Consider the following 23,777-nt stretch of genomic DNA (forward strand, 5'->3'; position numbering starts at 1 on the left):
TGGGCAAATAACCAAACAACACCTACAAGCTGTTTGTCGCTCCCCATAAGCCATTTCTCCCCATATGAAATCTAATGCAATAGTTTCTGCTTATAGGTGCCACAAGCGACACCTAATAGCCCAAACTAATAACCAAGAAGCCATTTTAGAAAAAGTTCTAACAATACAAAGTAACCAAACCCCACTTCACTTAAGGGAGACGTGTGCAACTGTAACAATACAAGAAATTCATAGACAGTCTCTCAGTACTGAGAGTTGTATGGACTAATCCGTTTCCCCATAGGAGTGAGCCAAAAGACAAGGAAAGTGAAGAAGGCGGCTTTACTTTTCTGCTAAAAGTCAGGCCACTTGTCGAAACAAAGCAAAAACAAAGGGTGTCCCAGAAGCCTACAGGAGGAAAGCAGCTAATAGAAATTCTTTCCTAAACACTTTTTCTCTTTTTAAATGTTCATCTTTCACTTAATGTTCATTCTACGGGAGGGCAAATGTTACTATTCTAAAATGCCAGAGTGGCATCTAATGACGTAAAAGTGAATATGGAGAGTAAAATAAATATTTCACCGACAAATTAAGTAATGCCAAAAACACTGGCTCTTTGAATCATTCATTATTTGAATCATTAACATTAATCCTTTTCAGAGGAGCAGTGGGACACCCTCCTCAACTTTTCCCTCGCCTTCCCCCAGCTTCCCCAGCCTCTTTGTGGTGAAATAATGCATAGACCTCGCTCAGTGCAAAGTGTCTTTCTTAGACTAGTACGAAACGTAACTGGTTATTTTGGTGGAGTGGAGGTGGTGGGTGGTGTTTAGGGCAGCGGGAAAGGGGATTAGGCCAGTTCCCCCTTCACCTTTGCCAACCCTCCCCTCTGCACATTCCCCTTTGCTTGAAGCCGGTGGTTTGGGTTGAAGGGCTTAAAATAATGAGGTTTCTATTTAGGCTACTATTCAAATAAAGGATGCAACCTAGCGGTAAAAAGGAGTTTCAAATGAACCTCATTCAATCAAAAGAAAAGACAAAGATTCAACAGAAAGGCTAGTCTCGCCAATGGGAGTTTAGAAACCAGAAAATAGGAAAATCGTCCTAGTACAGCTGCAAATCTTTGTAAAAAATAGAAGATGTAGCACTAGGCAACAAATGTACAGTACTCCGTGCAGAATGCCAAAAAAGGTAATTGTCAACAGAACAAAAAGGAAACAGTGGAGCAGTGAAGTTCTTACGTGGTGGGATATTTTGCTGAAACAACCGATACTTGTCTCAAATGGGGGAAATCTAATATGCACCAAAATGCAAGCGAGCTATTTAAGATGTTGCTAGCTAACGCATTAAAGAAGCCTGATTAGTTCTACTGCAAAGAAACATAAATTGCCATTAGAAGGGATTTGTTGTGTTAGCCTAATGGATTTAACTTTGAACAGCCATCTTGTTTACCTTTTGCTGAATTTACAACTCCACCTCTCACAAATGTTTTCACTTTGCTGACATCTCCCCCTTCAAAGGCAGCCAGGAATTCTTCATAAATTTCTGCAGCAGCTTTCTCATCTTCCTGCAAATTAAATCATTAGCAATGTTAGTAAATTGTCTAAACTATCACAGGTCTTCCCTGAAGAGTGTTTAACTGCTCACATTTATTTTAATTATAGCAGGTCACAGAATGTTGACTAAATGTAAATTAATCAGACGAGTCACCATTTATTACCCAGGTGTCACCTTATCTTTCTGCAGCGATAATTCACAAACAACCTCGAGCCTCCATACATAGCCTGTCTGCAAAGAAGGTCCCCTCTTCCCTTCACATCAAACCCAAGCATGGAAATGCCACGCTACACAGTGGCGTCGCTAAGGGGGGGGGGCGTCCCCCCTGTGAAACCCTGTGCCCCACTTGCGCGCCACCGCCTAAGACGAGCAGTGACCATGTCCCCTCCCGCCCCCCTACTTTTGTCTTTGGCCCCCTCTGTGCCCCTCCTAACTTTGATTCCTGGCGACGCCACTGACGCTATACGCCCATTCAGCACAAGCGGTGATGTTTGCTAGGTTTGGCGCGCTTGCTACTAATCTTGTGTGCCAAACTCCACATGTTATGCCACTTCTAGTGTAATGCACGAGGTGGCCTTTGGGCAGACCAAACCGGGGAGCCTCCAGTTTTGTTGTGTGAAAGTGGACTATAAAGAAAACGATTTCACACAGGCTATGCATTATGGTCTTGCATAGTTTCATTATTTCTTTAATGTACTCAAGAGTCTCGATGAGCCACCTCTAAGTATCTTAGGAAAGCAAAGTGTGTGTGAGGTCATTTGGGGAAAAGCAAAGTGTGTGCGTGTGTGTGGATGGCAGGGTCATTTGCCCCCACATAAACTGGTATAACTAATGTGACCACTCCTCATTCTGTGGCAAACAGGATGACAGTTCTGTTCTATCTTCAACCTCAGGCTGGTAATCCCGCCCTGCGTTAAAATAACGACCTTTCAAAAAATTGATTGATGTACCTTTTCCATCATATGGTCTCCAGCATCAAAGCCTTTTCTGCCATTTACAGACGATTTCTCTATTTTGTGCAACTCCTAAAAGCATCAACAGCGTATGTCCACATTGCACTGTGTTTTGATAAATACCCTCTCGCACCTGCTCACATCTGCCAACACCCATTTTCATACACAAGATTAAGAAATACGGTATCCTGAAATTATACAGTGGTTGTGTTAAAAGGTTTCTCGAACATGGCTACCTTTCTAGAAGCTACAGATGTAAACAGTATGTGTTAAGACTAGTTTATTTAAATAAAAAGGGGAAGAAGCAAAAACAGCAAAGACTACTAGGGGGCGCAGTGGAAGATGGCGGTCTATACTACACATCGATACGGCACCAGAATATAGTAGGCTCTCGCCCCCTGTGGGTGGAGTGACCGGCTTCAAGCGACCACTGACAACCCTTTGGCTGGCGCAGGCCTGCTTTCAGCACAGCAGAAGGTGTACCAGGCGCTTCGAGGTCGTAGGCGCCCGCCGGGAGGTGTTAAGGTTGGAGAGTAGTAGCGAGGTGGCGGTCGTGACGGCGGGCAGGCCGCCAGAGAAGATTTTAGCAGGGCAGAGTGCAGCGCCGAGGAGTACCCGGCAGTGAAGGGCAGTAAGGTAGGGCCCAGGTGCAGCAGAGGTGGCCTGGTGGTGCGCACTGCACCACGGTGGTGCACCGTGCAGAGTGGTGCACCGTGCAGAGGAGCCAAGGAGACCAGGTGCCGGAGCCCAGCCAAAAAAGCAGAGTATATCTGAGAAAGCGGGGCCTAGTACAAGGCCTACCAACCATCAGAGTGAGGGCAGAGGGCCCGGAGAGGAGTGGACTCGGCATGTAGCCTGGTTGAAGCATATAGCTTGGGAGTGGGGAGCCCAACAAATTGCTGCCTGCAAGCGAATTGAATCTCCCAGTGCGCGTGTAAGGAGCAGGGAGGCAGAGAAGAGAAGCCATGTTGTACAGATGGCTTCAACTGGAGGAGGAGCTATTGAAATTACGGGACTTAATCAGATGTGCAATCCATTCGAGCAGAAATAAAAGCAATCAGGTCTTTAGTCCAACTTTCAATGGCAGAAATGAAGACAAAGATGGGTAAGATCTAGGACAGGGTGGAGTCCCTAGATCACAACCAGCTGGAGGTGGGATGCGAGACTGGAAGATCAAAGAACTAGATCAGCTGGGCAGAGAAATAGCCTGAAGGTGGACGGCATCGAGGATAGGGAGCATAGGTGTAACAACAGGATTTGGGGCCTACCCAACAAGGATAGGGGAGACCCAAGAAGTCTTAGAGGTCAGGATGAAGGCGCTGGTTGCAAAGCTCTTGACGGAATCCTCCTAGGGACAGTTTGACATGGGGAGGCAGGCCCAGCAGAGGGCCCACAATCAGTGGTAGCCTAGTGCCACTATTTCAAGGGCAAAGTTGACATCATGGATACGTCTAGGGCAAGTACAGACCTGTAATGGCAAGGCTTCAAGATCAAAATATTCCAATGCCTTTCTTCCTATAGTTTGGAACAGAGAATGTGCAGGCCCCTCACCCCGTGGCTAGTGGGGGTAGCAATAGGCTACAGGTGGGGAAACCCTCTCTCCCTGGCGTTTGACGTCGGGCGCGACTAGTACCTGGTGAAGGACACCGAGCAGGTGCAGATGCTCCTACACAAGCATGAAAAAAAAAGAGGTAAGCTCCAGATGACAACCAGGAAGTGATCAGAGAGACTTTAAGGAGGGCCTTTACACAACCAAACATGCAGAAGAAAGTGGCAGGGGCGAGGGAATTCCACAAGATGTGCAATCCAACTCCCAAGGCACACATCCAGTCTCGGTCTAAAGTTTCTTGGTAGACAGGATAATGGTGATTCGAGGAGAGGGAGGTGAAGTCGGGTTTATGTTGATCTGACAGAACGATAAGGGGAGTGGAGATAAAGGATAGGGTCTTTAAGCCAAGCCTCTTCGCAGATGATATGTTGCTCTAGGTGACTAACCCACAAGAATCAATCCCCTATATAATAGAAGAGATTCAGATATATGGGAGACTATCTGGTTATAAAATTAACCTTTAAAAATCCATAGCGTTTCTGGTGGGGAACTTAGCGCAGGGTGACATGGATTATTTAGAGGCCTTGCTATATGTTATACAAACAGAGTATTCAAATACCTGGGTATAACCGTAACTAGACTCATCGCCGAACTGTTCAAAGCAAACTACCTGTCCATGTAGGAACAGATCCAGCGGAAGATGGGTTGTTGGGTGCGACTGATGCTCACATGAATTGGAAGGTTCAACACAAGAGGACGATTATGCTTAAATTCCTATTTTCGTTTCAAATGTCTTCCCATCGAGCGCTCCCATTCCTTCCTTTAGACAGCCCATAAAGCTCACACAAAGTTCCCTTGGCAAGACATGAAGCCGGGAATAGCCTCTGAGATGCTTCTTCTCCCCAGGGAAAGGGGAGAGGTGGGGTTCCCGGACCTAAACATATATTACAGGGCTGCACAATTGAGGGTGCTGGTAAACTACCTCGATCAACATGACACGAAGCAGCGGTCATATATAGAAAATTCCCTTATGGCTCCAGTGACATTGGGTGACTGGTTATGTGTCCCACAGAATAATATCCCAAAGAGGATATTAAAACATCCAGTCCTAGCAATATTCTGGAAACCTTAGAGGGAAGGCAGGGCTATGAGATGGCTCACAAAATGGCCCTCCTCACCAAGCACATTATTAGAAATAGGCAGTGGAGTAACTTTGCTGAAAAAGTTGGGGGGGACATGACATCTGAAGAAAAGGTGCCCCAGCCAAATGAATGGGGACAACATGGTCTGCCATGAACGTTGGGGAGGACAAACACCCCTGCCCCCCCTAAAATTACGCCCATGGAAATAGGGTGAATCAACCCAGAGCTTTTCCCTTAACAAGGAAAACCCTTTTCTCTACCGTCTGGGAAACTGCAATAAACACATGTACGAAAAAGAGAAAGGAAACATTCAACAAGAGTACTGGTGACCAAATCTTCAAAAATGCTAAATCCTGAAAAAAAAATGGATCTAGTAGCATACTCATAAAATGAACATTTGACTTTATTACAAATGCATTTTTTATACAAAATGTGTTACACAAAATGTACAAAACCACATACAACCCAGAAAAGTACAAGGTACATAATATAAAATATAAAAATACACAAATTACCAATTTCTATGGCTACACAGCTGACTTTTACAAACAGTTCTCACCTTCGCTGGTGGAGCCCCTAGCCAAGCTCTTTAACCAGATCCGAAACAGGGAGACGCTCCCACCCTCCTTTCTTCGGGCCCTCATTACGGTTATCCCGAAGCCGGGAAGGGACCCGAGAGATTGTGGCTCCTATAGACCCATCTCCCTCTTAAATCTTGACGCCAAGATATTCACTAGAATCCTGGCGTCTCGCCTAGAGAAGAGCCTCCCACGATTGGTTCACCCTGACCAGGCGGGCTTCATACTTAACAGACAAGCCTCGGACAGCATGCGTAAAACTCTCCATGTGCTGTACTCAAGGGAGATCCGGGACGAGGGAGCTCTGCTCCTGTCCCTAGACGCGGAGAAGGCCTTCGACAGGGTGAGCTGGGAGTTCATGGGAGAGGTCTTGTCTGCGGTGGGGATGGGCCAGAGGTGGCTGGGCTGGATGGCGGCACTGTACTCCTCCCCAACAGCTAGGGTGGTGGTTAATGGGACGAAGTCAGAGCCCTTCCCCCTGGGGCGAGGTACAAGACAGGGATGCCCACTATCCCCCCTGATATACGCCTTGGTTATGGAACCCTGGGCAGTATCGGTACGTAACACTGAAACCATCACAGGGGTTCGGTTGGGCGACTCCAATTGCAAGATTAGTCTGTTCGCAGATGACGTTCTCCTGTACGTTACAAAACCATCGCAGACGATCCCTCATCTATTACAGGCCCTGACGCGCTATGGTAACCTCTCCGGGTACAAGGTCAACTTAGACAAGTCTGTGGCATTCGTGGGGGGTCAGTTGCCAGAATCTGAGATGCAATATGTAGATAGCCTCCCCTTCCAGCTGCAGAGGGAGGGGTTCCGGTACCTGGGAATCCAAATTCCATCCAATCCGGGTGACCTCTTTGCGCGCAATTTTACCCCACTATGGACCACCGTCAAGAGAGATATTGAGAGGTGGGCGGCGGCGGGGTTCTCATGGATGGCACGGCTCAACCTGATTAAGATGGTAATACTCCCTAAGTTTCTATTCCTCTTCCAGATGCTCCCCACCCAGGTACCGAGGCCCTTTTTCGACTCAATGAAGCGGGTATTGCTTCGATTCCTCTGGGCGGGGAAAAAACATAGAATCTCTTACGATGTCTTGACAAGACCGAAGGAGGAGGGAGGGGTAGGGTTTCCCCGATTTTGATGCATATTACAGGGCGTCCCAGCTAAGGATCCTGGTTGAACATTTTAATCCTGGGACGGAAAAGCAGTGGGTCGCTCTGGACAACAGACTTCTTGCCCCAGTCACGATCGACGAGCAGTTATGGGTCCCAAGAACACGCATTCCTAGAAGGGTACACGAACACCCAGTGCTGGGGGTTCTTTGGTCGATCTGGAAGGAGGGGAGCTACTTTAGGTGGCTTACGACCTGGCCCTCCCCGTTGAGTTGCATCTGGGCGCCACCATTCCTGGCCAAAATAGCAGAACCAGCAGCATACCAGAGTTGGTACGAGGCGGGCCTGGTTAGGACCGGCCATCTATGGGTGGGTGGATCTTTCATGCCCCTCCCCGATCTCGAGGAGGCTCTGGGTCTGGGTAAGCTGTCGCCATTTCGTTACCTTCAGCTTAAGGGAGTCCTTTCAGAACCCTCATGGGGGGACACTCTCAGGAGGGACCTTACAGATTTTGAGAAAATGATTATTTCCACCCGGGGCTCCAGAGGGGTGATAGCTCGGATGTACAGACTCCTCTTGTTCTCAACACCAAGGGACCCCCCCCAGCACGAACGCAATGGGAAAGAGACCTTGGCGTGGCAATAGATGATAGGAGATGGACCAAGATGTGCATCCGAGCCCATCGCTCAACCACGTCCCTCCAATACAGACATCAAGCATTAAAGGTCCTACACAGATGGCATTACCCCCCTCAGAGAATATCCAGAATGATCCCAGGCTATGACCCACACTGCTGGAAATGTCGAAATACCACCGGGGATTACATTCATATGTGGTGGTCATGCCCTAGGGTACAGATGTATTGGGGCGAGGTTCTATCCTGGATCAGGGGAGTTGATGGGATAGATAGACCCCTTTGCCCCTGGTTACTTCTCTTTGGGATTGGGGTCGGGGACGATCAGGAGGATACCCAGGGCCACATGCTTCAGGCTATGCTCGTAGCGGCCAGGTGTTGCCTGGCCCAAAAATGGAAAAACCCAAACATGCCACAGGAAAAGGAATGGGTCACCAAGGTCCGAGCGATTTATGACATGGAATTCCTCACACATGTTCTGGATGAGTCTAAAACCAGCATCGGAGAACTCTGGCTCCCATTCTTCGAAAGATATGAGCGCAGTGCATAAAGGGCCCTGTCTGCACGGGGGACCTGGTTCTGTCCTTCGAACACTGTTGTACTGTAAAGTTGGGGACTCCAAAGGTACCCATTAACTGGGACATGTTTTTTCCCCCCAATAAGGGGGTCTTAATAGATTGAGCCCAAGGACAAGTGGCCAAAATGTGCCAATCACCTGTGTTCTGGGACTGTGCAGTGTGTTCCAAAATGCGTAATCAAGAGTCTATTTTTGATTAAACGGCTAGGGGGGTGGGGGGTGGGAGGGATAAAAGGGTTATTGGTGGGTACGCTTTCTAAAAATGTAATTTTGTTTCTTGGTGCAATGTCTGCAATGATAACCTACAAAATGTTAATAAAAACATATTTTCAAAAAAAAATTACCAATTTCTATTCACCCACAATAAGACAAAAGACCAAATCTACAATGGCCAAATTTGTGTACATACAAAGTCAGCCTAACATGTGTCTGTCCCCATCAAACAATTACTAGGACATTCATCAGGGGATATCCATTGCACACTTGCAAAGTTTTTGATAGATGGGTATGTTGGTCTCCATAGTGTTACAACCAATTGACAGGATTACTGATACTAAGGAAATAAAAAGAAAGAAGTCACCAATTTAAAAAAAATCACCAAGTTCATTGATCTAAAGTAGACCAAGATGACCCTACTAATGGAATGAAATCTGGCGAGTGCTTGTTTCGCACAACAAACACTCATAATTGATAAAGGTACCTGCTCACTGCGCATGGTATCGTCCGATATGTACAAATGCAATTTTAGTCCTCAGTAGAACTTCTGATATTATGTAAAAGGCCTCAAATGGCAGAGCCAACACTGCAACAAAGAAACACAATCACAGGGTCTTTAGTTACCTGTCCCCAAAAAACACCTAGCATATGTAGTCTCTACAATATGCGAGAGCACCATACCTGGCATCTGTGTTAAAGTGCCATCAACATCTCAGTTAAATGAAGACTATGGCCTTCTTCTCATAAGGTCCAAAGTCCAACCATTTCCTAGAGGCATAAAAATCGAATAAAGAAGCCCATATTGAATGAGGATTTCACATTCTGTTTAAATAGCAACATTCCCATCACCCAGTAAAAGTGCCCTGGTCCAAACACGATGGTGAGACATGCTGGTGTGACGCGCAGAGGGTGCCCAAATCCCATGTGGGATACTATCGAACACCTACACTCCTCATAAAACAAAGTGCCCCCACTTTCACAAAACCAAAGCACTGTATACATTTGCATTATATTCCAAACAAAGGTCTGGTCACCACAGCGTTGTAAACAGACATCACATGCTGCTAATTCAAACCTGCCTGTGGCACCAAACTTTGTGTCTATTTCTTTCTTTGAACCTATGTGCCTAGACCATAGTGTGGTGTTGCCAAGATGGGCCCAGTCACATGAGGAAGGGGAGACCCGAGCCACTTGACAAGGGCAGATTAAATGATAGCACGGAAAAAGTTATTCCGGCACGAGCAGCGAGCCCTGATAGTCCAGCGTAGTTATTGCTCCTTGCGTGTGTGGCTGAACGGGGTGAGTGAATGCTCCCCGACCTCCTGATGCACAACAGGGGTCGGCTAATACAACACAACACTGGCGATGGAGGTTCCGACACTGCACGTGTCATAAAAAAAGCAACAAGCGTATGCCGCTCTACGGCCTGCCCGACCTTTCCTCAACATTCCAAGACACGGCCTCAGACTGTTTCTTCAGCAGCTACGCACCGCAACACTGCCAGCACAATATCCTGCACCCCAGACACCAGAGGGGCCCAAGGAAGCCCATGAGAGGGTGCACACCATCACTCCCCAAGCCATAAAAAGGGTACTACAGCAATACGGCGTAAACAAGGCGCATATCGCCGTCCCAGGCACAGTGACCACATGGGAGCATGTGCTGCTTTGCACACATCCAAAAGGGTAAGCAGCACGCTAAAGAAAGGTGCAATTTCAGCGCCAAAACGAAGCGGACAGCTGCAAATATGCCCACTCGAACACCAAGGGGGGGGATCAACATGACCATCCCCCATGCCAGCCCATCCAAGGCAAGCAGCAGCAGCGCCACAAGAAGGGACAGCATATTTAGACCAGAGTATCAAGAGAACACTCGAACCACTCTTATGAAACCGTTTGACCCCTATGCCACAGGAGCAGTCCTCAAATGGGGCATATGACTCAAATAATTCGAGCTCCATCTGGAAGCCAAGGGCATCACTGAGGAGAGGAGAAAGCGCACACTCCTACTGCTAAAGATTGGCACTGCAGCACTGCACCTGTTCAAACCAACAGAGGGACAGCAGATAAGTACAACCTAGCAAAAGTTGCATTAACCAACAAGTTTAAGCCTGAACTGAATCCAGACTATGAGAGATTACATTTTTGCATGACCTGCCAGAGGGAGAAGCAGACCATCAATGATTTCCACGCCCGGCTAGGAGAACTGGCGGTTGGCTGGGAGTTCCCCAATGAAGACTTTGCAATCCGCCTACAGGTCATCAATGGGCTATCGTCCGAAAAACTGCGACGGGCAATTCTGTCAGAGAAAAATATCCTGTTGGATCGCATACTGGCAATGGGGAGACTTTGAGCGCACAGATGAGCAAGTGGTGGTCATGGGAGCTGCGATGCAACGCCTGCCCCAGGACAGCCCGCAAAAGGAAGAAGAGGTAGCAGCAATCCGAGGTCAACATGAGGAACCGCGCCCCAGCAACATGAAAACCAGACGCCATCCAGGACGGAACGACACCTGTAAGTGGTGTGGTGGCTGCTGGCATAGAGGCGAACCGTGCCCAGCGTGGGGAGGGACATGCCGAAAGTGCAAACGTTTGAACCACTTTGCGGCCGTGTGCCTGAACCCCGCGCCCGAGAGATTCAGGTCCACAACAACAAAACCCCAACCTGCAACAAAAGGGGAGAGGAAAAGACAGAGCAGTTGATGCTGCCCGGACATCGTCCAGCAGCAGCGAGACAGAAGAGTCCTCCGACGAGAGTGCGTCCCCTGAGAGACGCGGGAAGGAAAGGCGGAAGAACACTGAGTGACATGATCACACAAGACGAAAACCGGTCATAAGAGGAAACAAACCAAGAGACCGTCATGCACCATCCTATCAGACGGTAACCCCACCAGGGTAGTCATGACGGTGAACATCATGCCAACCCACACGTACAACAACCTAGATCCAAAGCCGATGCTTCAGAAGAGTAAAACGGTTTGCGTACGGGTGCAAGAGGCCCCTATCGGTAAGCGGATCATTCTGATCAGACCTAGCATATAATGGTGCCACGTGCAGAGCAAGAATATACGTTGTGGAGGCAGGACTAGAAACGCTCCTAAGCTGTCGCACTGTAGACAAACTGCATGTGGTGCATTTCGAAATCAGCATCGACCTGCCAGAAAAAGACGACCTAGTAGCTAAACACCATAAAGTATTCCAGGGGATAGGATGCCTCAGCGGAAGGACGATCAAGCTTCACATTGACCCGACGATAGAGCCAAAGGCAGTACGACACTGCAGAGTCCCCTTCCATAAGAGGGAAGCAGTTGAAAGAGAACTGGTAAAGCTGGAAAAGCAAGGGATAATTGAAAAAACAACAGGCCCCACCCCATGTGTGTCGCCGATGGTCGTCGCACAGAAACCATGGCCACCCAATCCTGTAAGAATATGCATTGACATGAGGCTACCCAACATGGCCATCGGACGAGAACACCACGTCACCCGACCATCGACAAACTGATTGTAGATCTAACAGGAGCCAGAGTCTTCAGCAAGCTCGACCTAAGGTCAGGCTATCACCAGCTATGCCTTGCAAAAGAATACAGATTCATAACAACGTTTTCATCCCACCTAGGCTTCAGAAGATACAAACGGTTGAACTTTGGTATATCCTCAGCAGCAGAGGTCTACCAAAACGAGATCAGGAAAGTGATCCACAGCCTTGCAGGAACCACCAACATAAGTGATGACATCCTGGTATACGGCACCACAACAAGCGAACACCACAAGATACTAGCTGCAATCCTCAACCTATCAGAGGGATCTGGCCTTACCCTGCACAGCGAAAAATGCAAATTCAACCAGATTGAGCTGAACTTTTTTGGATATGTATTTAACTCCGAAGGAGTGTCACCAGACCCGGCCAAAGTCAGCGACATCTAAAGTACAAAAGCCCCCACATCAGCATCAGAAGTGAGAAGCTTCATGGGTATGGCCACATACTGCACACGATGTATCCCAGATTTGGCCACCCTTGCAACACTGCGGCAAGACATTACGAAGAAAGAAAGGCAGTAGGAATGGACAGAACAGCACCAGCAGGCTTTTCAATGCATAAAGGACTCGTTATCCAGCACCACAAGAATGGCGTTCTTGAACACAGACTGGGCCACGGAACTCCTGGTAGATGACAGCCCGGTAGGGCTAGCGGCGGTGCTCACACTAGTAGACAAAGACGTCAGTGTCTACCCAGTTGCATTTGCAAGCCGTGCACTGACGAAGACAGAACCAAATTATGCCCACATCGAGAAGGAAGCACTGGCGATCCTGAGGGGCTGCCACCACTTCAGAGTGTACCTGTAAGGACAACCGGCTAAAGTATTTACGGATCACAAACCACTGATACCAATCTTCAGGGGATCAGCACTGCACCCCGCAGTACGGCTAGAAAAGTGGATGCTCCAACTGCAGCCCTTTAACATTGACGTATCATACCGAGCCGGAGCAGACAACCCAGCTGATTATTTGTCTCGCAACCCGCGACCCGCCACCAGACACGAGGAAGAACATGCAGTCGAGACGGAAGAGCATGTGTCATGTAGTCGCCGGTCACGCCCGCGAGCCATTTTGCTGCAAGAAAAAGCAGAAGAAACAAAAACTGACACATGCCTGCAGCACCGTTCAAACCATCCAATCGGGAGACTGGGAAAAACTACCCAGCCGCAGTAGCGCAACGCACCACAACAGCCCAGGGGAAACTGCATCCGCCATGAGCTTACCGTTTCGGAAGAAGGCATTGTACTGAAGGGACACAAAGAGGCAAGGGCCCTAAGGCTAGCGCATGGAGGCCATCAAAGCATTGTAAAGACCCAACCGTACCTGAAATCAAGAATGCGGATGCCACTGATGCAACACTGCGTGGCTGAATTAGTGGAAACCTGTGCTGAATGCCAGTCCACAAGGAGGCTAACAACGCCTGAACCCATTACCAGTGCGCCCAGAAGCCATACGAGGTGGGAGTCTGTTAGCATGGATTTTTGTGCCATCGCCAGAGAGGAGTACCTCCTTGTTCTAGGTGACGAGTTCAGCAGATACCCTGAGGTGGAGCCTGTTCAGTCCACGAATGCAGAATCAGTCATCACTGCCCTCGAAAAAGTATTCGCTGTACATAGAATACCCAGGAAGCTGAAGAGCGACAATGGCCCACCGTTCACAAGCCAAGAACTCAAGCATAACCTCACCGGTCTGAGTGTCAAACATAGAAGGATCACACCCTGCTGGTCGCAAGCAAATGGGGACGCAGCACGGTTTATGGGCTCCTTAAACAAAACCATACGAATCAAAAAAGACCACCACTAGCCTTGGCTGCCGTCCGTGTATAGATTCCTAAGAACACTCCGGCAAACCCCACACACGTCCACTGGTGTGAGCCCAGCAGCCCTGATGTTCGGAATGCCAATACAACCCAAAATACCACTACAACCGAGCTGGGTAAGCTCTGACCTGGACATATCCCTCATAGAAGAAAGACGAGCCAGACGGAATGAATGAGAAAGCCAAGCCTGCCACGCACAGCACAGGGAACTGCAGCATGGGGATACCTTACTGGTGAAAAACAGAGCACCCCAAAAGAAGATGACTAACATATTAATCACGGCCCTGGACAGTACATGTGAATCTGATAAAATGAGGAGCCTGGTATTGTTATCGTTAGACTCATCATTAGTATCTGTTACAATCACCATTACCCAATCATTACTCTTTGCAATGGAATCATTCTGCTTAGTTCTGATTAGTACATTGCTGAAGTAGACACTGTCATTTGCAATATGCTTTTAGAATGATACTGTATGTATATAGTGCTTGCCATTTAGAATGATAGAGAACATGATGCCACTTTGCCATTTGAAATAGAATGACACTTGCACATATTTGAAGTGCCATGTATTGTTTTAGAGACACAACATATACTCACCGTGATATGCTGTATGCATGTTTGCATTAGATATAGCGCTTAGGCTGAGAGAGAAAATGCATTACTTGCACCACACACACACTGGCATATTTGAAATGCACGTAAAGCCATTCACGCATTGTTATGCTTTGTAGAGACACATTTAGAGCTATGTTTGGTATGTCATGTATGTATGTATGTTGAGTCACTTAGAATGAGTTTTGCATTTAGTTAGTGCTTGCATTGCGAGAGATTTGCGGTAAACACTAGGAAGCATTCAAAATGAGACACAAGGCCTATGAGCCATTTTTTGATGGAGAAAGACAGAAGTTGCTCAGTGCTGAGAAATGTTATGGTACATGTTAGGAAATATTTCGTAATTGTAGGTAATTTTCCTTCCATTTGGCAACCCCTAAACTTTTTGCTGTTGTTTTTCACCTTGTTCTCGACTTTGCCAGAGAAGTGCAGCCTTCTGCCGCACTCCTCTGGGCTTTCGCTCCTTTCTTACGGGGAAACTGACATGCCCTTAAAACAGTCAGTATCAGGAAACGCTGTTTTCCGTAGTTTCTTTTATCATGTTGCGGCTTTCGTGCAACATGACACAAGAGGGCACCGTAAGCTAAGTTACTGCTCTTTTGGGTCTCTAGCCTTCTAAAGGCCATAGATACTCTTTTAGGATTGTAACTGATCGGTGCAATTGATTCACGGATGGGAAGGGTGGCAGCGATCGTTTCTTGTGTTTTGAGCTTCTTTTGGCGTTCTAAGCGCGTTTCTCGCGCTTAACCCAAAATGGTGGCCTGGCTCCCAAAATGGCCAGACCACGAGGCTCCTTTGTCCTGTCCGCTGACCGTCTTGCTCCCTTCACCTTCCCCAGGTCGAGCCGACCCGGGCCTTCCTTATTTGGGCATGTACTTTCCCGCGAAACACAGATGCTTTCGCGGGCTTCTACATGTCTTGTGTGTGCCTCCAGGATGTGGGCTGGGATGTCTGGTCCCAATACACATCCTGGGTGCCAGAGAGTCTAGGGTGGTGTGAATGTCTGGGACCACCGTGGTCCGTGATTGGTCCACGAATGGTGTGAGTGTTGATGAGCGGATCTCCCATTGGGTCCCCTCCGTTTTGGCGCGAAGGGAACCGTGGATAAGAGGGGGTTGGAAACACCACTACCATGTCGATCTCCTGAGTTCTCACGAACGAAGGAATACAGGAGCCAAGTATCCTGCAACCAAGAGGCTGAACCGAGGAATCGCTGGTGACCCGCTGAAGGACTTCTCCTCTGCACTGCTGTCGCCTTGTGAAACCCCTTTTTACCTTTGATCAAACCAGAAGGCCTGTACTGGTACTTCGACCCTTGGAATAGCGGGGACAGCTATTCTCGGCATCTTCACCATCTCCTGCCAGTAAGCCTTCGGAAGCGTCTCTGGGCCATCCAGCTGACTGACCAGCTTACACGGGAGTCTTGCTCTGTAACCGCCACCAGGTTGTGTAGTATTTCGAGTCCTTGTCACTCTCACATGCTTCGTACACTTGGCGTTCCCAGGTTTGAAGTGAGTAGTGTACATCTGGCTCAGATACACACGGCCGCTCCATTGCCCTGCTGTGGTAACAAACTGTGCGGGTTTCTTCGATTGGGACGTCTTTTTACTCAACACGACGACGAGACGTTCCCTGCTCTTCTGAACCTGCCAGCTACTGAAACTGACGCGGAGAAGACTGGGTCTGCTTGCATCGGGGACCGGTGAGTAGCATAGCTAGGAACTGGTCGCCCTCCTGCAGGAGCCCATAGCTTTTCCCCGCTGTGTCAAAACAGCATCCTTTTTCCGTACTCGCGCTCTGCTTCTGCCCACAGTGGAGGCTGCGCTTGAGTCGCAGAACTTGTTCTTCTTCATTTGTGCACTAAACTGAACTGCCTGATTTCCTTCGAAGAGGCTCCCCTTTTGCCCGTTGGCACCAGCGCGTGCAGGTACTTTTGAGCACATGGCTCCACTCTTCGCAGGGCTCGGACTTCCTTTTAGTTAGGTGCCTCTGAAGGCGGACTGGGTCTAAGCATTATCTCGCACTGCCTGTTTTCCTTCCCTTTTAGGTGGACTACACATTTCGTGCATCTAACGCTTGAGACTTGTTGTATTTGTATATATATTGTGTTGATATGGTATGTGTTGGTTTACTATCGTTATATTGTGATTTTCTCGCTACGGTCATTGTTTTAAAGGCCTTGGAATAAAACACCTGTTTGGGGTAATTTGTAAGTGTCCTTGCTTTGTGTGCTCATTGCGGGCTTTCAGTCACCCTCACCCCTCTTGAGACCTAGTCTTGACCGCCGCGATCGCTACCTTGATTGGTCTGGCTCGTCCAGAGGTTACTCTGTTCCAAGTAATTAGGTTGGCCTTCTGAACTTCTGTGCCACCAGGACAGAGTTCAGAAATCCGTCTTAACAAATTGGTGTACAGCGGTGGGATACGACTGAAGGTATCCAGTGTTGCGCACGAACTAAGGCATTTCAGGTTATTCCAACCAGGACACGTAGTGAATTGTTGTAGTATAACTTTAAAAAGGCCATAGTCCTATCTAACAGTATGGAAACAAATACCTTGTTAACTTTAAATGCTTCCAAATCAGAAACATTGAAAAAGATGTGTACGGAGAGAGGTGTTTCCTCTCAAGGCACGAAATTGGATATGATCCAAAGAATCGTGGCGTGGCAAGAAGCGCAGCTTGACGCTATAACTTCTGAGGACAGTGCGGAAGGAGGTGGGGCTGCTCTCACTGGTAGAACCGACGGTTCTGCCGCTGCACTGATCCACCGCGACCACGAGGACAGGGAGGATGAGATGTCTAATGTTTCCTCTGCCAGTGCTGATGGGGAGGCTATGCTTGAATTCAAGAAGCAAGAGCTGCGGTTTAGGCAGCAGGAGCTTGAATTCAGCATAGCCAAACTAAAAATCGAACAGGCAGAAAAACAGAAAGACAGGGATCACCAGTTGGAACTGGCCAAGCTTCAGGTTGCAAATGGGTCCAAGGGTCCTGGACATGAGTCTGGGGCTTCCTCTGATCCACGGTTTCCGAAAGATCTGCTCAGTGTGTATCAGGAAAGGAATGGCATTATGGACTGGCTGAATGCGTTTGAGTATGCATGCGAAGTTCAAGAAGTTGACAATGCTGATAAGATTGCCTGGTTACTCAGCCGACTGCCCCATTCTGGCTGTAGTGCCATTATGGAAATGTCGAAGGCTGAGCGAGCTGATTTCGCAATGTTAAAGCAAACTCTCATTTTAAAGTTTGGGAAGACTCCGGCCCAATATTTGAAACGTTTCAGAGAGTATAAGAAAAAGGAAGGTGGTACTTGGGTATCTTATGTCACTGAATCCTTGAAAAACTTAACTGGCTGGGTCGAAGGTTATAAGGTTTCTACCTTCGAAGGCATGATAAATCTTGTCATGCTGGAACACATTTTTGCATCTTCTTCCCCGGAGCTTAAGCAGCATTTGGCCGATTCGAAGGAGATAGATCCTAAGAAACTGGCCATTGCAGCAGACTTATGGGTGTCACATCGAGTGTCCCATAAGGACAAAACTCATCCTGGTAAGCAGGAGGAAGGGAAAAAGTCAAAAGATAAGGAGGGTGGGGAATCTGATAAATCTTCTTCCCAAAAGGGCCACAAAAAGAAAAATAAGGGTAAGACACAAGAGAACTCACAGGTTAGTGAAGGTCAGCCTCCGAAACAGAACTCTGGTTACAATAAGCCTCCCTATGTAAACAGACCCAATGGATCTTGTTTTGCTTGTGGAGCAACTGACCACGTGAAGGGGGATCCCCGGTGTAAGGTTAGACCTTTGGGGGTCCACTCCGCTAATCTGGCCTTCTCCTCCTACGAGGAAGAAGAGATTACAGGAGCATCCTTCTCCTCAGACTCATTTCCCAGCGGGATAGAGGCTGAGGTAGTTTTAGTTTCCCTGGGTTCCTGGGAGCCTAAAGTCGCAGAGGCTTATGCTAGGATTCCGGATAATACCAAGCACTACTTTAAAGACAGTGTGCTGATCAATGGAGTAGATACTCCAGCTCTTAGGGATAGTGGGTGCAGTCGCACTGTAGTGGATTCTACCTTGGTAGACTCAGAGGAAGTTGCCAGAGCTACTCTGTTGCCCACTAAGTTGGCTGACGGCCCACTCCGTATGTTCCCAGTAATACCTGTAAATCTTACTTTAAATGGTACAGCAGTCAGGATTCCAGTGAGCATTCAGAGAAACGTCCCGGGAAAGGTCTTGTTAGGTAATGATCTCAGAGCTTTAGGGCTCGTAGGAGACACTGCCGAAAGACCCTACACACGGTCTCAAGCACGGGCAGCATTGGCCAAGACCAATACGCCGCCCCAGCCGAAGGGGAAACCCAAAGCGAAAGGAGTCAACAAGTCAAGACGAGGGAAAGAGAATATTCCCCCGAGCTCGCCTACCACTGCGGTGGAGGAAGTTGGTCAATCGCCGGGGCCTGACGAGGAGGTGGCGATGCCTGAAGTATTTGACCCCAACGACCATCCTGAACTAAAAGACTTGTTAGTTGAAGGAGGTCCTGATAGGGACGAATTCAGTAAAGGCCAACGTGAGTGCCCATCTCTGGAAGGCCTAAGGAGACAGGCCTGCTCTCAGCTTGAGGGTGAACCTCCTGGGACGCATAGGATTTATTGGGAAGGTGGACTCCTGTATAGTGAGCCCACAGAGTCTACAGAAGGAGACCATAGGAGGTTGGTGGTTCCCCTTGCTGTTAGGCCCTTCCTCCTGCAGTTTGCGCATGAAGTTCCCCTTGCTGGTCACCTTGGTATGAAGAGGACAAGCAAAGGTTATCCATGCACTTCTACTGGCCCAAGATGGGGGTGCAAGTAGAAAGTCACTGCAGGAGTTGTGCCTCCTGCCAGTTGTCTGGTAAGGTTGGCGCGACAATCCAAGCTCCGTTGGTACCGCTCCCAGTTGTGGGGGTACCATTTGAAAGGGTAGGGATTGACATCGTTGGTCCCCTTGACCCGCAAACATCCTCGGGCAATAGGTTTATCCTGGTGCTGGTCGACCATGCAACCCGATATCCTGAGGCCATCCCATTGAAAACTGTAACTGCCAAGTCAGTTGCAAAAGCTTTACTTGGCATATTTACTAGGGTTGGCTTCCCTAAAGAAGTTGTGCCGGATTGTGGCAGCAACTTTATGTCGAAGTACATGCAGGCTATGTGGAAAGAATGTGGGGTCACCTACAAGTTCTCTTCTGTATACCACCCCCAGACCAATGGTCTGGTGGAACGTTTCAACAGAACGTTAAAGAGCATGATTGGGGCTCTGGAAGAGCCTCAGAGAAGAAAATGGGATCTTCTTTTACCATGCTTACTGTTTGCCTACCGAGAGGTACCACAGGAGGGTGTTGGCTTCAGCCCCTTCGAACTTCTGTTCGGTCATCCCGTATGGGGACCCTTAGCCATCGTCAAAGAGGGATAGGAGATGCCCACTCCCCCTGTTACTACCAACGTAGTTGATTATGTGCTAGGGCTCAGAAAACGGATGGTACTTCTCATGGGCCTGGCTAGTGATAAATTGAAGACAGGACAAGCGCTGGTGAAACATTGGTACGACCAGAAAGCTTCCCTCATCAACTTTACACCTGGTCAAAAAGTCCTGATCATGAATCCCATAAGGCCTCGAGCTTTACAGGACAAATGGTCAGGCCCTTACACAGTGGTGGAGCCCCTGGGTGAGGTTAACTATTTAGTGGACCTTGGAAGGCCTGGACAGGCTCCAAAAGTGTTCCACGTGAATAGGCTGAAGGCTTTCGTCCCAAGAGTCGAAATCGCAGCACTGCTACTGGCTTCAGATGTTGAGGAAGAGGAGTCAGAACCTCTCCCCGACCTGTTCCAAAGCGGTCCTTCAGACAGCTCCTTTGAGGGTGTCCGAGTGGCCCCTCACCTGACTTCTGATCAGCAGGCTGAGGTGAAAAGTTTGCTTAGGCAGTTTTCCCCCGTTTTCACAGTCGCCTGGTTTGACACCTTGGTGCAAACATAACATAGGCACAGGAGACAGTGTACCTACCAAAAGTGGGGGATACAGGATGTCAGACAAAGTACAGTCTTATATTAAGACCGAGGTCAACAAAATGTTAGACCTTGGGGTGATTGAACCCTCTAGTAGTCCTTGGTCCAGCCCTGGGGTTTTGGTTCCAAAGGCAGGCACTTCTGAATTGAGGTTCTGCGTGGATTACAGGGCTCTGAATGCTGTCACCAAGACAGATGCACACCCCTTGCCTCGAACAGATGAGCTGGTGGATACTTTGGGTGCCTCCAAGTACCTCAGCACGTTTGACCTCACTGCTGGCTATTGGCAAATAGCTTTAGCAGAACATGCCAAGGAGAAGACAGCATTTTCTACTCCAGACGGCCTTTACCAATTCCGGGTAATGCCGTTCGGGTTGAAGAATGCACCTGCCACTTTCCAGAGGCTTGTGAATCATGTTTTGAATGGGTTGGACGAATTCTGTCTTGCATATCTGGACGATATAGCAGTTTTCAGTGCCACCTGGGAAGACCATGTGAAACACCTCGGGATCGTGCTCCAGGCTCTTCAGAAAGCACACTTGACCATCAAGGCTAGTAAATGCCAGATTGGACAATGCTCAGTGGTTTACCTTGGACATGAAGTAGGTGGAGGGAGGATACAGTCTCTACCCAGTAAAGTACAAGCAGTACAAGACTGGCCTACCGCCACTACACAAACCCAAGTGAGAGCCTTCTTAGGACTCACGGGGTATTACTGCAATTTCGTGGCAGACTATGGCACCATAGCTGCCCCTCTGACTGCCCTCACAACTCCGAAGAAACCCAAGAAGGTAACTTGGACCGACGAGTGTGAGAAGGCCTTCAATGGCTTAAAAGACTCCTTGTGCCAGGCCCCTGTCCTCAGGGCCCCTGATTATCAAAGACCTTTTATCGTGCAGACGGACACCTCTGACACTGGGATAGGAGCTGTTCTATCACAAGTAGATGAGAAGTGTAAGGAACACCCTATTGGTTTTATTAGCCGCCAGCTTAAGGACAGAGAGCTCAGATGGTCCACGGTAAAGAAAGAATGTTTCTCTGTTGTGTGGGCCCTAAGGAAGCTGAGGCCCTACCTCTATGGGACCCACTTCACTGTGCAAACTGACCATAAGCCCTTAAAGTGGCTAATGAACATGAAGGGGGAGAATCCAAAGTTGCTTAGGTGGTCCATAAGTCTACAAGGCTTCGACTTCACTATTGAGCATAGGCCAGGTGTCCAACATAGCAATGCTGATGGGTTGTCCAGAATATTTAACCGACCTGAACAAGAGACTCATCCAGGGGTGGATTAGTTCCCCCTGTCCATAGTCTGGGAGGGGCGAGTGTTAGGAAAGATTTCGTAATTGTAGGTAATTTTCCTTCCATGTGGCAACCCCTAAACTTTTTGCTGTTTTTCACCTTGTTCTCGACTTTGCCAGAGAAGTGCAGCCTTCTGCCGCACTCCTCTGGACTTTCGCTCCTTTCTTACGGGGAAACTGACATGCCATTAAGACAGTCAGTACCGGGAAACGCTGTTTTCTGTAGAGTCTTTTATCATGTTGCGGCTTTCGTGCAACATGACACAAGAGGGCACTGTAAGCTAAGTTACAGCTCTCTTGGGTCTCTAGCCTTCTACAGGCCCTAGATACTCTTTTAGGATTGTAACTGATCGGTGCAATTGATTCACGGACGGGAATGGTGGCAGTGATCGTTTGTGTTTTGAGCTCCTTTTGGCGTTCTAAGCGCGTTTCTCGCGCTTAACCCAAAATGGTGGCCTGGCTCCCAAAATGGCCAGACCACGAGGCTCCTTTGTCCTGTCCGCTGACCGTCTTGCTCCCTTCACCTTCCCCAGGTTGAGCCGACCCGGGGCCTTCCTTATTTGGGCATGTACTTTCCCGCGAAACACAGATGCTTTCGCGGGCTTCTACATGTCTTGTGTGTGCCTCCAGGATGTGGGCTGGGATGTCTGGTCCCAATACACATCCTGGGTGCCAGAGAGTCTAGGGTGGTGTGAATGCCTGGGACCACCGTGGTCCGTGATTGGTCCACGAATGGTGTGAGTGTTGATGAGCGGATCTCACATTGGGTCCCCTCCGTTTTGGCGCGAAGGGAACCGTGGATAAGAGGGGGTTGGAAACACCACTACCATGTTGATCTCCTGAGTTCTCACGAACGAAGGAATACAGGAGCCAAGTATGCTGCAACCAAGAGGCTGAACCGAGGAATCCTCTGCACTCCTGTCGCCTTGTGAAACCCCTTTTTACCTTTGATAGAACCAGAAGGCCTGTACTGGTACTTCGACCCTTGGAATAGCGGGAACAGCTATTCTCGGCATCTTCACCATCTCCTGCCAGTAAGCCTTCGGAAGCGTCTCTGGGCCATCCAGCTGACTGACCAGCTTACACGGGAGTCTTGCTCTGTAACCGCCGCCAGGTTGTGTAGTATTTCGAGTCCTTGTCACTCTCACACGCTTCGTACACTTGGCGTTCCCAGGTCTGAAGTGAGTAGTGTACATTTGGCTCAGATACACACGGCCGCTCTGTTGCCCTGCTGTGGTAACAAACTGTGCGGGTTTCTTCGATTGGGACGTCTTTTTACTCAACACGACGAGACGTTCCCTGCTCTTCTGAACCTGCCAGCTACTGAAACTGACGCGGCGAAGCCTGGGTCTGCTTGCATCGGGGACCGGTGAGTAGCATAGCTAGGAACTGGTCGCCCTCCTGCAGGAGCCCATAGCTTTTCCCCGCTGTGTCAAAACAGCATCCTTTTTCCGTACTCGCTCTCTGCTTCTGCCCACAGTGGAGGCTGCGCTTCAGTCGCAGAACTTGTTCTTCTTCATTTGTGCACTAAACTGAACTGCCTGATTTCCTTCGAAGAGGCTCCCCTTTTGCCTGTTGGCACCAGCGCGTGCAGGTACTTTTGAGCACAAGGCTCCACTCTTCGCAGGGCTCGGACTTCCTTTTAGTTAGGTGCCTCTGAAGGCGGACTGGGTCTAAGCATTATCTCACAATGCCTGTTTTCCTTCCCTTTTAGGTGGACTACACATTTCGTGCATCTAACGCTTGAGACTTGTTGTATTTGTGTATATATTGTGTTGATATGGTATGTGTTGGTTTACTATCGTTATATTGTGATTTTCTCGCTACGGTCATTGTTTTAAAGGCCTTGGAATAAATATGTATTTATTTTTAATATAACACCTGTTTGGAGTAATTTGTAAGTGTCCTTGCTTTGTGTGCTCATTGCGGGCTTTCAGTCACCCTCACCCCTCTTGAGACCTAGTCTTGACCGCCGCGATCGCTACCTTGATTGGTCTGGCTCGTCCAGAGGTTACCCTGTTCCAAGTAATTAGGTTGGCCTTCTGAACTTCTGCGCCACCAGGACAGAGTTCAGAAATCCGTCTTAACAGTACACTGTTCGTAAACATTGGTAGACAATCACAGATAACATGCACCCTTGTCCGAGAGGGAAGATTATCAGCTTGGCTGGTGTGCTT

General features: G+C 48.6%; 1 protein-coding gene across 5 annotated transcripts in view; it reads right to left on the reverse strand.

The window, feature by feature from the left end:
• U2SURP (U2 snRNP associated SURP domain containing) overlaps positions 1–23,777 on the reverse strand; it is a 1,877,492-nt gene that overhangs the window by 1,566,137 nt on the left and 287,578 nt on the right. For all 5 annotated transcript variants that reach the window (XM_069618259.1, XM_069618256.1, XM_069618257.1 and 2 more), the window contains one exon: positions 1,429–1,543. In XM_069618259.1, the coding sequence (XP_069474360.1) occupies positions 1,429–1,543 (115 nt within the window). The remainder of the gene's footprint in view (positions 1–1,428; positions 1,544–23,777) is intronic.

Source organism: Ambystoma mexicanum, chromosome 10 (assembly GCF_040938575.1).
Source record: "Ambystoma mexicanum isolate Mex_15411 chromosome 10, UKY_AmexF1_1, whole genome shotgun sequence".
NCBI classification, from domain to species: Eukaryota; Metazoa; Chordata; class Amphibia; order Caudata; family Ambystomatidae; genus Ambystoma; species Ambystoma mexicanum.